The sequence below is a fragment of the Myxocyprinus asiaticus genome, chromosome 35, assembly GCF_019703515.2.
Source record: "Myxocyprinus asiaticus isolate MX2 ecotype Aquarium Trade chromosome 35, UBuf_Myxa_2, whole genome shotgun sequence".
NCBI lineage: Eukaryota > Metazoa > Chordata > Actinopteri > Cypriniformes > Catostomidae > Myxocyprinus > Myxocyprinus asiaticus.
In genome coordinates, this window is record NC_059378.1 from 39,935,989 (window position 1) to 39,954,221 (window position 18,233).

The 18,233-nt window shown below is 47.0% G+C and overlaps 1 protein-coding gene across 3 annotated transcripts in view; it reads right to left on the bottom strand.

Annotated features, from left to right (window-relative positions):
• LOC127426019 (echinoderm microtubule-associated protein-like 6) overlaps positions 1–18,233 on the bottom strand; it is a 92,488-nt gene that overhangs the window by 16,267 nt on the left and 57,988 nt on the right. The window contains exons 23-32 of one of the 3 annotated variants that reach the window (XM_051672448.1): positions 12,684–12,815; positions 12,097–12,185; positions 11,845–12,012; positions 6,216–6,417; positions 5,972–6,098; positions 4,572–4,650; positions 4,346–4,475; positions 3,216–3,314; positions 2,877–2,897; positions 2,347–2,520 (exon numbers count right to left, since the gene is read on the bottom strand). In XM_051672448.1, the coding sequence (XP_051528408.1) occupies positions 2,347–2,520; positions 2,877–2,897; positions 3,216–3,314; positions 4,346–4,475; positions 4,572–4,650; positions 5,972–6,098; positions 6,216–6,417; positions 11,845–12,012; positions 12,097–12,185; positions 12,684–12,815 (1,221 nt within the window). Of the gene's footprint in view, positions 1–2,346; positions 2,521–2,876; positions 2,898–3,194; positions 3,315–4,345; positions 4,476–4,571; positions 4,651–5,971; positions 6,099–6,215; positions 6,418–11,844; positions 12,013–12,096; positions 12,186–12,683; positions 12,816–18,233 lie in introns of all 3 variants that reach the window. The other 2 variants (XM_051672447.1, XM_051672445.1) reach the window with 2 other exon arrangements.

Sequence of the window (18,233 nt, forward strand, 5' to 3'; positions counted from 1 at the left end):
ATTCCCTGTACACACATGACTGTGTGGCAACACATAGCTCCAGTGCCATCATTAAGTTTGCTGATGACACGACAGTGGTAGGTCTGATCACTGACAATGATGAAACAGCCTACAGAGAGGAGGTACACACTCTGACACACTGGTGTCAGAAGCACAACCTCTCCCTCAACGTCAGTAAGACAAAGGAGCTTGTGGTGGACTTCAGAAGAAAAGACAGAGAACACAGTCCCATCACCATCAATGGAGCACCAGTGGAGAGAGTCAGCAGCTTCAAGTTCCTCGGTGTCCACATCACTGAGGAACTCACATGGTCCGTCCACACTGAGGCCGTTGTGAAGAAGGCTCATCAGTGCCTCTTCTTCCTGAGACGGCTGAAGAAGTTTGGAATGAATCGCCACATCCTCACACGGTTCTACACCTGCACTGTAGAGAGCATCCTGACTGGCTGTATCTCCGCCTGGTATGGCAATAGCACCGCCCACAACCACAAAGCACTGCAAAGGGTGGTGCGAACTGCCAGACACATCATCGGAGGTGAGCTTCCCTCCCTCCAGGACATCTATACCAGGCGGTGTGTGAAAAAAGCTCGGAGGATCATCAGAGACTCCAGCCACCCGAGCCATGGGCTGTTCTCACTGCTACCATCAGGCAGGCGGTATCGCAGCATCAGGACCCGCACCAGCCGACTCCATGATAGCTTCTTCCCCCAAGCAATCAGACTTTTGAACTCTTGATCTCCCACGATCAAAATACATCAGCACTGGACTTTATTACCCTTACTCTTATATCTCACACCGAACTGTCATAAATTATATTATTATTATTATATTATGTTCTCTCTTAACAACTGACTATCAACCGACAGCCTGAATGTCAATACAGTACAATACAACCTACTGTACATTCTATATATACTATACATACTTTTTTATATATTTTTATTTTTTATTTTTATTGAATAATGTGTATTCTATATTGTGTGTATTGTATACTGTACAGTGTATGTTATTATTTGTATATTGTTGAGTGTAATTATGTGTACATCAGTTGTTTAAATTGTGCTGTGTTAATTTGATGTTATTGTAAATTGGTATATGTCTCATCACTGTCACGACTGCTATGTTGATCGGAACTGCACCCAAGAATTTCACACACCATTGCACTTGTGTATATGGCTGTGTGACAATAAAGAGATGTGATTTGATTTGATTTGATTTGATAGTGTAGTCACGCAATAATCTGACCTGTTACTTCTAAAGTCAACTTGAAATCAAAATCAATTTACTTTCATAATGCATGTTTGCGGTCATATTGTGAACAATTCATTGGTGCACTTATTCAAAGGAACGAAATGGTTTGCCCTCTGTGATAGCCTGCGAGTAGGTCTCCATCATGGGATTTTAATGTGTGTAAAGGACTTGTTTCTTGTTTTACTCGCAATTTACAATATTTATTGGGGTTTTATGGTGCAAATGTTTTATCCATCCTATTGTATATGTTTTAACTTTAATTTTGTTCTTATGTATTTATTCATTGATACTGTATTTAAGAATGAGGAGGTGAGAGTTAATTTTAAGTTAAACTAAATGGTTTGTTCCAATTAGCAAAGGTGGGAAAATTGTGTGTTTAATCCAGCCACAACCACGGGAGAGGAAAAAAGATGGATGAATACTGTTTGGAGCACATGGACAAGGTTGCTAGTGCTGCTTGAGCGCAATATACTCCGGCTTCCAGGGGAGTAGGTACTGCTGTTAGTACCTAAAACAGGCCTAGATTTTAGACTGCTTTTTTTAAGGTAACCTTGTTTTTACGATTGCTTTTAAACACTAGTTCTTTGCACATTTTTCACCTCTTATGAATTAAACATTGTTTTGGAAAGCCATTCCTTCTCCTGGTGTGATCTCTCCTTGTGATTACCTTGGTCCCTATCACACCCTCATAATCGTTTATCTTTGAAACAGCTTCTTTCAAGCCCTCTTATTTTTCGACCCCTCCCCTCCAACCACCTGTCAAATAGAGACCACATTTCAATTTTTTCAGAGAGGCACCTCTGGCCAGGGCCCAGGAGGCTGCTACACCCCTGGTAGAATGGGCTCGTAGCCCTACCTGAGGCGGCACGTCCTGGGCGTGATATGCCATAGCTATGGCGTCAATGAGCCAGTGGGCGATCCTCTGCTTGGAGACAGCGCTTCCTTTCTGCTGTGCACCAAAGCAGACAAAGAGCTGCTCAGAGATCCTAAAGCTCTTTTTCCACCCTTTTTTTTCTTCTAATGAATATGCCTTTTGGCTTGGAAATGTGTTGCATTACTGAATTTGCGAACTCCTTTTCATTTTGACTTCACACACCTTCTTGCCATCTCCATACAGTGATGGTATGTTCCGGATCGACCCCCACAGACAGCAGCAGTTTTCCCGTGGCGCTGAAGTTCACATATCCGACCCCTTTAGCGTGAGAACAGCGCAGCACAGACAGCGTCTGTTTACTCATGGCGTCCCACACGTGAATGGACGGCGCAAGACCTACAGGAGGACACACAAAAAGCCTGGCATCAGATCATGCCCGCTTGGCACTGGGAAACCATCAATACTCTTGTCTGGGATCAGTTTTAACAGCTAAAGTATAAAATAGTGCTTCCCAAACAGTTCCTTTAATACAAACTCATTCAAACCAATGTTGGATGAATTAAAACCTCTTAGCTTTCTTAGAAGTAATGTATTGTATTATGCAAACTTTGAGGGTTAGAGCAGCAGGATTAGTTTGGGATCACTGCTATTAAAGGTAAACCCCTCTGGGTGTCATGCCTGTCCTGGGATCAAACAGAAAAGGTGAGTGAGATCAAATGAAGTCACATGGCAGAAGTGTATTGCAGTCCTACCTGGCAGTTCGGTGATGTCGCCTGTGTGGTGATGTGTTGAATGAGCGGATGAGACAGTAATGAATAAAAAAACAGCAATGAGAAGAGCTGCTCTTAGTGCCAAAGCAGAGAAATACAAATTATTAGCAAAATCACAGGCAGGCTTGTTATTAACTCAAAAATCAAGCAGTGCACACTGAACAAAGCCAAAGCAAGTCAACTTAAGTGAATGAAAATGATTTAGATGGTGAAAGTTGCATAAATTTGCATTAAGTGGAGAACAGAGATTTTTTGAAGACAAACTGTCCCTGTATGTGCAGATTTTTTCCGTACAGAAGCCGTTCACACGAACACACTCACCAATCTGCCCAGTGGCGATGATGTATTGATATTTGGGGTGTTGATTGACAGTTAAACAAAGGATGTCATCCGTGTGCTCCAGGTAAAAGCTTTGTGTACCTAAAAAAAACCCACAGATTATGGGCAATTAATATGATATACAGTATTAAACTGTGTGGCATGCTGTGTGGCATGCTTTTTTAATTATTATACATGCAATTTTATGAGGTCATACTAATTGAGAGATGGCATTGAATATTTGTACATTTAAATGTAAATTTCTCACATAATTTTCAAATATTCAACACAGAACATTTTTTACTACAATAGTTAATTTATCATATAAATATTTGACAGGTAAAATGTCTACTTTTTAAAGTTAATTTGTCATATAATTTTTTATATTCTAAATGGAATATTTGTGCTTTTATTTGAACTTTTAAAAGCTATTTTGTCAAATAATTTGTCAAATACTGTATATTGAACATTTGTACTTTTAAAAGTTAATTTGTCACATACTGTAATTTGTCAAATATTCAACACAGAATATTTTTACTACAGTAGTTAATTTAGCATATAAATATTCGACTTTAAATATTTTTAAAGTTAATTTGTCATATAATTTTTTAATATTCGACATGGAATATTTGTACTTTTAAAGTTACTTTGTCATATAATTTGTCAATATTTAACATGTAATATTTGTACGTGTATTTGAACTTTTAAAAGTTATTTTGTCAAATAATTTGTCATATATTCAACATTGAATATTTGTACTTTTAAAGTTACTTTGTCATATAATTAGTCAAATATTCAACATGGAATATTTGTACTTTTAAAAGTGAATTTGTCATATTATTCGTCAAATATTCAACACAGAATATTTGTACTACAGTAGTTAATTTATCATATAATTTGTCCAATATTTAACATGGAATATTTGTACTGTTTAAAGTTAATTTTTCATAGAATTTTTCAAATACTATACATGGAATATATGTACTTTTAATGTAACTTTTAAAAGTTAATTTTTTTAACAGGTTTTATTCTGAGAGTAAAGAGTCTGGTTACATTAGACTAGAATCAGATAGGATTAAAGGGCCTCAGCGCTGATTGTGAATCAGTGTTTAAATGTAAAGTAATAAGTGTACCAGCAGAGAGGTTTTGAATAACAGCAGCAGCAGCGGTGTGGAAGATGATGTCAGCTCCATCATTGAGGTAGTGAAGGTTGTTTCGACAATCAAAGCCCCTGTAGCCAAAAACATGATCTAGAGACAGCTCCTACAAACACAAACACAGAGGTTGGGACATTACATTTCCACATGGAAAATATTTAAGAAAGCCTAGTGTCTTTATAAGTTCATAACCCCGGCTGACCTCTACGAGTTTCTTCTTCTTTGTAATGTTGTTCTTCACCAGTTTCTCAGGTAATGGTGCTGCTCGACTCACTGGAGGTCTATAGAACACAAACATCAATGTTTGAAATAAATAAACACAGTCAACTAGGCATCTGCATTTTTATGAGGTGAACATTCTGTGAGGATTCTGTTATAAGGCATCACAGGTGCACTTTTAAAAGTATAACTGTCATATCATTGGTCAAATAATCGACATGTAATAGTTGTAATTTTTAAAAGTTAATTTATCAATTCAAATACTCTACATGGAATATTTGTACTTTCATTTGAACTTTTAAAAGTTAATTTGTCATAACATTTGTGAAATATTGAACATAGAATGTTTATACTTTTATCAAAAGTATAATTGTCATATCATTGGTCAAATATTCTACTTGTAATGTTTGTACTTTTAAAGTAAATATGTAATATAAATGATAAAATATTTTACATGGAATATTGTACATTTTAAAAATGAATTTATCATATAATTTTTCAAATACTAAACATGGAATATTTGTACTTTTATAAGTTAATTTGCCATAAAATGTATTAAATATTCTACATGGAAAATTTGAATTTTTAAAAGTTAATTTGTCATCTATTTTTTCTACTAATCTACATGAAATATTTGTGCTTTTAAAAGTATAATTGTCATATAATTTGTCAAATATTCAACATGGAATATTTGCACTTTTTAAAATGAATTTTTCAAATACTTTACATAGAATATTTGTACTTTTATTTGAACTTTTAAAAGTTAATTTGTCATCAAATTTGTCAAATACTTTAGATGGAATATTTGTACTTTTTAAAAGTTAATTTGTCATATCATTTTTCAAATACTCTGTATAGAATATTTATACTTTTAAAAGTATAACTGTCATATCATTGGTCAAATATTCGACATGGAATAAACTTTTCAAAAGTTACTTTGTCATATAATTTGGCAAATATTCAACATGTAATATTTGTTCCATGCAAAAGCTGTTCCAAAATGTAGACATAAATATTAGACTGCCTTCCAAGAAACCTTGTTTTGAATTAATTGTAAGGCTATGCTTTATTTATGCTAAACAGAGTATCTTTTTAGTTAGTTTTGCAACATGCTAATGTCAAACTCTACTGGAATGCTGCCTTAGGGGTTGTTCACACCGAAAGGGTTATTGCATCTGTCCTTGCTATTTTTCAATTATTTTCCTACGGATGCATTCCGCTGCATTTAGAATCTGTGTCAAGTTAAAAAGAACTTCAACTGTCAAAGCATTCATGGCACTGCGTCTAGCTTTTTTTATCGCAAGGTCACGTTTAGTGTAAACGAGCTTTTAGAAGGTTTTTAAACTAGGTTTTGGAACAGAACTAGTGTGTTTGATTCATTACCTCTCATCCACTAGAATCTCTTTCTGTTGCTGGTGTGGCTTTACACCCATCATTTGTCTTATACTGACAGCGTAGATCTTCGTCGTGTAGTCCACGTTCTTTTCTCGAGCGACATCACTGTCATAACCTAAACGCACACACGTAAACATTTCCGCAATTCGGTCGACTATCACCAGATCACTGTCACTTAATGGAACTTAATTACATTTAATCGCACTTGCACATACGTACAAAATAACGTTACCTCCATCCTCCTCTGCATCTTCATCTGATTCCTCACTGTCTACGGCTTTGCTCTCACGTGGACCGATCCCTTCTCTCGCCCAGATCATGAAGGCTGTGTCGGCTCCACCCACTGACAGCAGCATTGCATCATCGTTGGACCAACGCACGTTTGTCACATTGGCACTGTGGGCCACATACTTTTTAAACTTGGCAAATTGACCCTGTATTGAGTAAAAACAGCAGTGTTGAAACATTCTTCCCTATATTATAGCTTTCCTGAGTAAATCTGCAACATTTCCAGTGTTAAAGAAATAGTTCCCCATCTGTCACTCACTCGACGTTGGTGTCGATGTAGTGACACTAGGGGTCACTCTTGGGAGCCCGAGACACCTCTGGTCTTTGATAAAAGGCCAATGAAAATTGGCGAGTGGTATTTGCATGCCACTCCCCCGAACATACGGGTATAAAAGGAGCTGGTATGCAACCACTCATTCAGATTTTCTCTTCGGAGCCGAACGGTCATGCTCATTGAGCTGAATACTACTGTTCATTCACCTGCTGGATCTGACGGCGCATTTCAGCGGCTTCTCCCTCCTCTGCACTGGTGCACTGCAGAGAATGCCCCTGGGCGCTTCGGCAGAAAAACTAGAGAGTATATTTTCTGAAAGAGCATTTTTCCCCTCTAAAAGAGTATATATTTATCTAAAAGAGCGCACACACGGAACGTCTTTTTAAAGACGCGTCTTTTCAAAGATGCTTTTCCGATTGTGTGTTATTCCTGGTTGTGCTCGTTATCTCTCGCCTTCTGACGGTCACGATCACTGTCTTTCGCGTCTGGGCACTGCTCACGCGGAGACAGCGTTCGTGGATGGTCACATTCTCATTGCGAGAATGTGTCCATGGCAACGTTGCGGTCGCGGCTCGCCTTCGTAAGGAAGCGAGCCACCCCAGAGGCTCCCGCCTCGGTCCTTTTACCCACGGGTTTGAGGCCAGCGCGGCTAGCACTGGGGGCGATTTGGGGACCCCAATGGGACCGCCTCCGCCGGGTATCCCCCCGCGGAACTCCCATTCCCAAGCACGCTCGTCTGCCCCGATCGGGCTTCCGGGTGAGTCCGCCGGGGTCGATCGCCCAGTCACAGGCTGACGCGGAGATGACGACATGCTTTCCCGGACAGCCGCGAGCGTCGGTTAGAGTGGATTTCACTGCTCTTCCCTGAACCCTCGCGGCTCTGTGATTGGTTCCTGGGCTCGCGGCGCCGCTCAAAGCCACGCCCCGCCCCGTTCCTTTCTTCCCGGAAGTGCATGAAGAGCTGACAAGATCGCGGGAGGCTGGACAAGCCGCCTCCGCCCTGCACGCCATGGCTCTCCTGCAAGTCTGCCAAGGCGCTAAAGGAACTGCACGAGGGTAGTTCCGCCCCGGGATTGATGCAGGAACTGCGCTCGACGACCGACCTCGCTCTCCGAGCGACGGAGGTCACGGCGCGGTCTCCCGGGCGGACGATGGCCACACTAGTGGTCCAGGAGCGCCACCTTTGGCTCAACCTGGTCGAGATGGGTGAGGCCGACAGGACACGATTCCTTGCTGCCCCCATTTTCCAGGCGGGCCTATTCGGCGACACTGTCGAGGACTTTGCCCAGCAGTTCTCGATGGTAGAGCAGTAGATGGATGCTAGCCGGCTTGTCCTGCCCCGGCGTGGCTCAAGATCCCCCCATCTACTCATCGCCGAGGGCGTCCCCCTGTGGTGACTGCACCGGCTCCGCCGCAGCCCGCCCCTTCGGCCTGGCCCCGGCATGGAGCCCACCGCAGGAAGCCGACGCCACCCGTCTCACAGCCGGCACCGAAGAACACACGGAGGTCTTCGAAGCGCCCCTGAGACGGGCGACCCAGGGACAACGAAACCCGCTGCTCTGGAGCTGGTAAGCAGATCTTCTTTTTGTTACCTTTTGCATTTAATTGCGCTGCATGCCCAAGTGGCTGCAGTACTCAAGAGCTCCGCAAGAGTGGTTTCCTTGTTCCCTGGGTCACATATTCGGTGTGTACGGCTGGCATCACGACCACCGTCCACCACTCCATTTGGCAGGTTGGCGCTCCAGCGGCGGTCTCCCGCCCTGAGCGCCCAGCTGTGGCACAAATCCGCCCCGATGTGACAGTCTCCACGGGTCATGAGGACAGGCCTCTTCCTCCCCCGTCCCAGGCTGTTCCGGGGGTGGTCACAAGGAGCCAGGTAAGTGCTTCGATGTCCTCGGACTCAGCACGGCCACGATGTGGTGTGGCACCTCAAGCTCCACCCCGCCGCGAGGCCCCACCCGCCGGTACATCCGATGACGTTGTCCCTTTGGTCCCCCTTGCGCGGAACTCGGGTGCATGGCTTGCGCTTTCCAGTCCGTCGCGAGGGCTGGTCCGGACCGTCCGACTCGGCTGCACGATTCACTTCGCTGGGCATCCGCCCAGGTCCAGCGGTGTCCACTTCACCTTGGTGAAAGATGGAAACGCTGCTACCTTGCGCGGAGATCGCTACCCTCCTACGGAAGGACGCGATAGAACCTGTCCCTCCAGCCGAGATGAAGAGGGGGTTTTACAGCCCCTACTTCATTGTACCGAAAAAAGGCGGTGGGTTGCGGCCAATCTTGGACCTGCGAGTACTGAACCGGGCCTTACACAGACTCCTGTTCAAGATGCTGACGCAAAGACGCATTCTAGCGAGCGTCCGGCATCAAGATTGGTTTGCGGCGGTAGACCCGAAGGATGCGTACTTTCACGTCTCGATCCTTCCTCGACACAGACCCTTCCTGCGGTTTGCGTTCGAGGGTCAGGCGTATCGGTACAAGTCCTCCCTTTCGGCCTGTCCCTGTCTCCTCGCGTCTTTACGAAGATCGCAGAGGCTGCCCTTGCCCCGTTAAGGGAGGTGGGCATTCGCATTCTCAACTATCTCGACGACTGGCTAATCCTAGCTCACTCTCAAGACGGGTTATGCGCACACAGGGACCTGGTGCTCTCACACCTCAGCCGACTAGGGTTTCGGGTCAGCTGGGAAAAGAGCAAGCTCCTCCCGGTTCAGAGCATCTCTTTTCTCGGTTTGGAGTTGGACTCAGTCTCCTTGACGGCACACCTTATGAACGAGCGCGCCCAGTCGGTGCTGGCCTGTTTGAAGGCGTTCAAACAGAAAACAGCGGTTCCACTGAAACATTTTCAGAGGCTCCTGGGGCATATGGCGTCCTCGGCGGTGGCCACCCCGCTCGGGTTGATGCATATGATGCCGCTTCAGCACTGGCTCCAGACTCGAGTCCCGAGACGGGCATGGCGCCACGGGACACACCGCGTGGCCATTACGTCGGTCTGTCACCGTCTTTTCAGCCCTTGGAGCGACCTCTCGTTTCCACGAGCAGGTTTTCCGCTAGAACTGGTCTCCAGGCGCGTCGTGGTCACGACAGACGCCTCCAAAATGGGCTGGGGCGCTGTTGGCAACGGGCACGCAGCTGCCGGCCTCTAGACGGGTCTGCAGCTGCGTTGGCACATCAACTGCCTCGAGTTACTGGCAATTCTGCTCGCCCTGCGGAGGTTCCGGCCGTTGATCCAGGGCAAGCACGTGCTAGTTCGGACAGACAGCACGGCAGCGGTAGCATATGTCAACCGCCAAGGCGGTCTGCGCTCCTGCTGTATGTCATAACTCGCCCGCCGTCTCCTCCAACGGAGTTAGCAGCACCAGTGTCCGGTGCGCGCTTTGCGCATCTATTTGGATCGCACGCAGAGCTTTAGACTCTCTGAGCAGCTCTTTGTCTGCTTCGGTGCACAGCGGAAAGGAAGCGCTGTCTCCAAGCAGAGGATCGCCCACTGGCTCATTGACGCCATAACTATGGCATGTCTCGCCCAAAACATGCTGCCCCCGGTAGGGCTACGAGCCCATTCTACTCGTGGTGTAGCGGCTTCTTGGGCCCTGGCCAGAGGTGCCTCTCTAACAGACATTGCAGAGCAGCGGGCTGGGCAACATCCAACACCTTTGCAAGGTTCTACAACCTCCGGGTGGAACCGGTTTCGTTCCAGGTAGTGGCACGCAACACAAGCGGATAAGCCCGGGATAGCCGGCCGGGTGTATCGCTTGCACATAGCGCCTTCCACCTCCTTTTGAGCTGAAGACGTGCGCTGTTAATTCCCAGTAGTGTTCACAAAGGTTGTTCCCTGGTTGACTTCCTCCGAGCCCTGTGGCAGTCGAGTTTTCGGAGAGACTCGCTGCCGGCCCAGTACACGCGCTAACTAGGAGCCCGGTTCTGGGGTAGGTGCTCCGCATGTGGCGGTTCCCTGTAAGGCTAACCCCATGCGATCTATATCTTCCGCTAGTTCGTTTCCCTACTGGCAAACTGCGTCTTCCTTGGGCAGAGCCCCTCAGTCTCCATGTTGTAGTAACTCCTCCCCCATTGGGTAGGATCTACCTTGAAGGCTCTCCACATGGTTGGAAAGACCATGTGATGTATTCTTCCACTTAAATATCCCCCCTCTCTTGGGGCGAGGTGTGGTCTCCGCGGTGTCCTCCCCTTGGGAGGGACACCCCCCGACTAGACCTGGCGGCCCAGTCGGATAATCCCCCTTCTTTTTAGGGAGTGGAAAAAGAGAAGGGGAAAGAGGCCATGACTGGGTTAAGCCTGTCTCTATCTCTGGGTAGTCGACTTGTCCCCAAAAAGGGCCGTTCGACACTCATAACTGTGTTGGGGGAGGTTACGTGTCGACCTGGTGTGCTGGCTATGAGGCACACAGCAAGTCTGCCCACCACACACCGCCAGTTCACGTAACACAGTTCAGCCTTGTGGCGTTTTGTATAGAGACCCCTAGTGTCACTACATCGACACCAACGTCGAGTGAGTGACAGATGGGGAACGTCATGGTTACTGGTGTAACCTCCGTTCCCTGATGGAGGGAACGAGACGTTGGTCCCTCCTGCCACAACGCTGAACTACCCGCTGAAATGGCCGGACCTTATATCGGCTCCTCAGCGTAAAACCTGAATGAGTGGTTGCATACCAGCTCCTTTTATACCCGTATGTTCGGGGGAGTGGCATGCAAATACCACTTGCCAATTTTCATTGGCCTTTTATCAAAGACCAGAGGTGTCTTGGGCTCCCAAGAGTGACCCCTAGTGTCACTACATCGACACCAACGTCTCGTTCCCTCCATCAGGGAACGGAGGTTACACCAGTAACCATGACGTTTTCCAAAAATGAAATCTTTTCAGAATTTACTCCACTTCATGTTGTTCCAAATTATTCTGTTAAACATCTTGTGTGCTTTTAATAGTTTTAATTCCTCTGCACACAAGGCTGTTGAGATATGGAATACAGCACTTGACTCATATTGATTACTGGTACATTTATCATGCTTTCTTGTAATTTTTGGAGCTTTATAGACCAACTTCCCATTCATTTTCATTGTATGGAGAAAAAAAAAAGCTTGAAAATTCTGTCAAACATCTTGTTTCCACAGATAAAAGAAAGTAAAATGGGTTTGGAACAACACGAGGGTGAATAAATGATGAAAAAAATTTCATTTTTGGGTGAACTATCCCTTTAAATCTCGGTCAAACAATGAAATTAGTTAGAGACAAGATTCTTTATGCACATGCTTTTATAAATCTGTGTTTGACACTAAAGCTTCAGACCTTGCAGGGAAAACTAAAGAGCTTGACAAAGCCAAAGTCGTCTCCGGTAGCCAGTAGCTTCTTGTCTTTGGTAAGTGAAGAAGCGTTGACGAAACTGAGCGTCGGCCAGATGCCCTCACAGGTGGTGCCTAGCACAGATGTCCATGTGGCCCACTCCATCTTCTCAAACTAGAGAAACACAAACAGATTCTCTCACATTTCCACTATGACAAAACTGGAGTTATTTTTAACCGATGTGTCTAGTTTTCCTACTTCAGAACTGCTGATAGTTTGCCTTCTTCCTCGTGGGGCTTCAAAAAAGAGCTGCTCTTTGGCACCAGTGTTGACTTGAAGCAGTTTCCCTGCATTAAAATGCATTAAAAAAATTCTGTTATCTCCATATCCATTAAATTCTTCCTTTGCTAAAATGTGGGATTTATTCGGGTACTGTTCTAATGTAATGGCAAGCCAGAGTTAATTAACATTTGATAAGCACTAAAAGAGAGTAAATTTGTTTTGTTAATTAAATAAAATAAGGTTTTTCTCAAATATAAGCAAATAATGCTAAATCATGCCTTTATCGTAGGGACAAAAATGTTGTCTATTTCTTCAATAAATAATTATGCAAAATACAGCTTCACAGCCAGTAAGAAATATTTATGAGTAATATTTATGAGCAAGACATTTTTTACCCTGCCTACATGCATTTAGATTGACTTTACAAATAAAAATAATAAATAAAGTTCTACAATTAAAGGTATCACAAGATGCATACTGACACATCATAAGTCACAATATTACACACTAACTTGTGATTTGTTGTTTGAATATTCATTGTGTATTGTGAGCGTGATGCTTACCGCGGACATCCCAGTCCACATGTGTGATACAGCTGGTCGCTCCTTTACAGATGCCCACTCTCTTACTGGTCAGAACATTATAAATGTCAACAAACGAGTCGTGAGAGGCCACAGCGAGGTATTTTCCAGCATCTTCAATACAGACAGCAAAAAAAAAAAAAACAACAACAACAATTTTTTTTTATTACAAACATCTGTACTACAGATACAATGGGGTTCAAAAGTCATTTTCATAAAGTATATTATCAGCATAACAATTTAAATGAAAAACAACATGAATTTGAGTATGTCTTAGTATTAGGTATGTCACTCTTTTGCTTTAATGACATCATGCACTCAAGGATTTGAGAATTAAGAGCATCTTGTGTGCTTCAATGGAAACAAGTTAACATTTTCAATGTCACAAATTTGCTCATTTGACTAGTGACCTTAATGCAGAGTTTTAATTCATTTAACATTCTAACATTTCTCTGTTTAAAATTTTATAAAATCCAAAAACTTTGTTTATTTACAATATATATATATATATATATATATATATATATATATATATATATATATATATATATATATACACACACACTGTATATAAAAAGTTGAATCACAGATTTTCAATGTGGACTTATGAACATCACTGTTTACTATATTACATAACTGAATATTACATCTGTCATGTATTCAATATAAAAAAAAAATAAAATAAAAAAAATAAATAAATTATATATATATATATATATATATATATATATATATATATATATATATATATATATAAAATAAATAAATAAACAACAACAACAACAAATGTTTTCATCTCCTAATCTATTACATTTTGGTTTTGAAAATGTCTCTTGGCAGAAGAACAAAGCATTTACGGCTGAGCTGAAAAATAACATGCAGCCTTGTCAGAGAGGCATTAGTCAACATTACAATGAAACAGGATTCAGGTTTACTGTAATAAACAACACTGAATCAGGGACGTTAAGTTTAACAAACACTAAGCTTGTAGTATGTCATGTCACACAGGTGAAAAAGACTAAAAAGCACAGCCAATGTTGTAACAAACTTAATTTCTAGATATTAACACAAGTTCCCTTTCTGTCACTCACTCTACGTTGGTGTCGATGTAGTGACACTAGGGGTCACTCTTGGGAGCCCGAGACACCTCTAGTCTTTGATAAAAGGCCAATGAAAATTGGCAAGTGGTATTTGCATGCCACGCCCCCGAACATACGGGTATAAAAAGAGCTGGTATGCAACCACTCATTCAGATTTTCTCTTCGGAGCCGAACAGTCATGCTCACTGAGCTGAATACTACTGTTCATTCACCTCTGCTGGATCTGATGGCGCATTTCAGCGGCTTCTCCCTCCTCTGCACTGGTGCACTGCAGAGAATGCCCCTGGGCGCTTCGGCAGAAAAACTAGAGAGTATATTTTCTGAAAGAGCATTTTTCCCCTCTAAAAGAGTATATATTTCTCTAAAAGAGCGCACACATGGAACGTCTTTTTAAAGATACTTTTCCGATTGTGTGTTATTCCTGGTTGTGCTCGTTATCTCTCACCTTCTAACGGTCACGATCACTGTCTTTAATGTCTGGGCACTGCTCACGCGGAGACGAGATCTTCATGCATGGTCATGTTCTCACTGTGAGAATATGTCCATGGCGACGTTGCGGTCGCGGCTCGCCTTCGTAAGAAAGCGAGCCACCCCAGAGGCTCCCGCCTCTGTCCTTTTACCCATGGCTTTGAGGCCAGCGCGGCTAGCACTGGGGGCGATTTGGGGACCCCAATGGGACCGCCTCCGCCGGGTATATGCCCCAGCACGCTCGTCTGCCCCGATCGGGCTTCCGGGTGAGTCCGCCGGCTCGTCTCACGGCGAGTTCGACCTCTTATTCGGAGCCCACGAAAGTGATGAGCTCTCGAGCGCAGCATCGGAGAGCGGGCTCGTCCAGTCGGAAGCCTCAGCTGGGCTCCTCTCTTCGGGGTCGATCGCCCAGTCACAGGCTGACGCGGAGATGACAACATGCTTTCCCGGGCAGCCGCGAGCGTCAGTTAGAGTGGATTTCACCGCTCTTCCCTGAACCCTCGCGGCTCGGTGATTGGTTCCTGGGCTCGCGGCGCTGCTCAAAGCCACGCCCCGCCCCGTTCCTTTCTTCCCGGAAGTGCATGAAGAGCTGACAAGGTCGCGGGAGGCACTTTTTACTGCCCGGTCCCGATCTTTTCAGCTTCCCCGCTCTCACTACCCTCGATGGTGGGGCGGCCAAGGGTTATTCGGCAATCCCCCGGTGGGTAAAGGTGCTCGCGGTGCACCTATGCCCGCAGAGCGCCGCCACCTGGCGTGGGTGCCCAAAGCCCCCGTCCAAGGCCTGTAGGTTTACGTCGTCTCTGACGGCCAAGGCCTACGGTGCCGCTGGACAAGCCGCCTCCACCCTGCACGCCATGGCTCTCCTGCAAGTCCGCCAAGGCGCTAAAGGAACTGCACGAGGGTAGTTCCGCCCCGGGATTGATGCAGGAACTGCGCTCGGTGACCGACTTCGCTCTCCGAGCAACGAAGGTCACGGCGCGGTCTCTCGGGCGGACGATGGCCAAACTAGTGGTCCAGGAGCACCACCTTTGGCTCAACCTGGTTGAGATGGGTGAGGCCGACAAGACACGATTCCTTGCTGCCCCCATTTCCCAGGCGGGCTTATTCGGCGACACCGTCGAGGACTTTGCCCAGCAGTTCTCGATGGTAGAGCAGTAGATGGATGCTAGCCTGCTTATCCTGCCCCGGCGCGGCTCAAGATCCCGCACCCCATCTACTCATCGCCAAGGGCGTCCCCCTGCGGTGACTGCACCGGCTCCGCCGCAGCCCGCCCCTTCGGCCTGGCCTCGGCTTGGAGCCCACCGCAGGAAGCAGACGCCACCCGTCTCACGGCCGCCCAGAACCCGTGAAAGGCTTCAAAGCGCCCTTGAGACGGGCGACCCAGGGACAACGAAACCCGCTGTTCTGGAGCTGGTAAGCAGATCTTCATCTTTTTGTTACCTTTTGCATTTAATTACGCTGCATGCCCAAGTGGCTGCAGTACTCAAGAGCTCAGCAAGAGTGGTTTCCTTGTTCCCTGGGTCACACATCCGGTGTGTATTGCTGGCATCACGACCACCGTCCACCACTCCATTTGGCAGGTTGGCCCAGCTGTGGCACAAATCCGCCCCCGATGTGACAGTCTCCACGGGTCACGAGGACAGGCCTCTTCCTCCCCCGTCCCAGGCTGTTCCGGGGGTGGTTGCAAGGAGCCAGGTAAGTGCTTCGATGTCCTCAGACTCAGCACGGCCACAACGTGGTGTGGCACCTCGAGCTCCGCCCCGCCGTGAGGCCCCACCTGCCGGTACATCCGATGACGTTGTCCCTTTGGTCCCCCTTGCGCGGAACTTGGACGCATGGCTTGCGCTTTCCAGTCCGTCACGAGGGCCGGTCCGGACCGTCCGACTCGGCTGCGCGATTCACTTCGCCGGGCATCCGCCCAGGTCCAGCGGTGTCCACTTCACCTTGGTGAAAGACGAAAATGCTGCTACCTTGCGCGGAGATCGCTACCCTCCTACGGAAGGACGTGATAGAACCTGTCCCTTTAGCCGAGATGAAGAAAGGGTTTTACAGCCCCTACTTCATTGTACCGAAAAAAGGCGGTGGGTTGCGGCCAATCTTGGACCTGCGAGTACTGAACTGGGCTTTACACAGACTCCCGTTCAAGATGCTGACGCAAAGACGCATTCTAGCGAGCGTCCGGCATCAAGATTGGTTTGCGGCGGTAGACCCGAAGGATGCGTACTTTCACGTCTCGATCCTTCCTCGACACAGGCCCTTCCTGCGATTCGCGTTCGAGGATCAGGCGTATCAGTACAAAGTCCTCCCTTTCGGCCTGTCCCCGTCTCCTCGCATCTTTACAAAGATCGCAAAGGCTGCCCTTGCCCCGTTAAGGGAGGTGGGCATTCGCATTCTCAACTATCTCGACGACTGGCTAATCTTAGCTCACTCTTGAGACGTGTTATGCGCACACAGGGACCTGGTGCTCTCACACCTCAGCCGCCTAGGGCTTCGGGTCAACTGGGAAAAGATCAAGCTCCTCCCGGTTCAGAGCATCTCTTTTCTCGGTTTGGAGTTGGACTCAGTCTCCTTGATGGTGCGTTCAAACAGAAAACAGCGGTTCCACTGAAACTTTTTCAGAGGCTCCTGGGGCATATGGCATCCTCGGCGGTGGCCACCCCGCTTGGGTTGATGCATATGAGGCCGCTTCAGCACTGGCTCCAGACTCGAGTCCCGAGACGGGCATGGCACCACGGGACACACCGCGTGGCCATTACGTCGGTCTGTCACCGTCTTTTCAGCCCTTGGACCAACCTCTCGTTTCTACGAGCAGGTGTTCCCCTAGAACTGGTCTCCAGGTGCGTCGTGGTCATGACAGACACCTCCAAAACGGGCTGGGGCACTGTTGGCAACAGGCACGCAGCCGCCGGCCTCTGGACGGGTCCGCAGCTGCGTTGGCACATCAACTGCCTCGAGTTACTGGCAATTCTGCTCACCCTGCGGAGGTTCCGGCCGTTGATCCAGGGCAAGCACGTGCTAGTTCGGACAGACAGCACGGCAGCGGTAGCATATGTCAACCGCCAAGGCGGTCTGCGCTCCCGCTGTATGTCACAACTCGCCCGCCGTCTCCTCCAACGGAGTCAGCAGCACCTCAAGTCGCTGCAAGCCACTCACATCCCGGGCAACCTCAACACTTCAGCGGACGCGCCATCACAACAGGTTACCCTCAAGGGAGAGTGGAGACTTCACCTTCAGGTGGTCCAGCTGATTTGGAGTCAATTCAACAGGCACAGGTGCACCTGTTCGCCTCCCAAGAATCCTCCCCACTGCCCACTCTGGTACGCCCTGACCGAGGCCTTCCTCGGCATAGACGCGCTGGCACACAGCTGGTCCCCTGGCATTCACAAATATGCGTTTTCCCCCGGTGAGCCTGCTTGCACAGACCCTGTGCAAAGTCAGGGAGGACGAGGAGAAGGTTGTCCTGGTAAGCACCCTACTGGCCCGCCCAGACGTGGTGCTTGGACCTCACGCTCCTCGCGACAGCTCCCCCCGGGTAAATTCCCCTGAGGAAGGACCTTCTTTCTCAGGGAAGGGGCACCATCCGGCATCCATGCCCAGACCTCTGGAATCTCCATGTCTGGCCCCTGGATGGGACGCGGAAGACCTAAGCTGTCTCCCACCTGTGATGGTAGATGCGTTCACTCAGGCTAGGGCTCCCCCTACGAGGTGCCTGTATGGCTTTAAGTGGCGTCTGTTCGCTTAGTGGTGTTCTTCCCCTCGGGAAGACCCCCAGAGATGCGCAGTCAGATTAGTGTTTTCCTTCCTGCAAGAGAGGTTGGAAGGGAGGCTGTCCCCTTCCACCTTGAAGGTGTACGTTGCTGCCATAGCAGCACACCACGACGCAGTCGACGGTAAGTCCTTAGGGAAGCATGATCTGATCATCAGGTTCCTAAGAGGCGCCAGGAGGCTGAATCCCTCCAGGCCG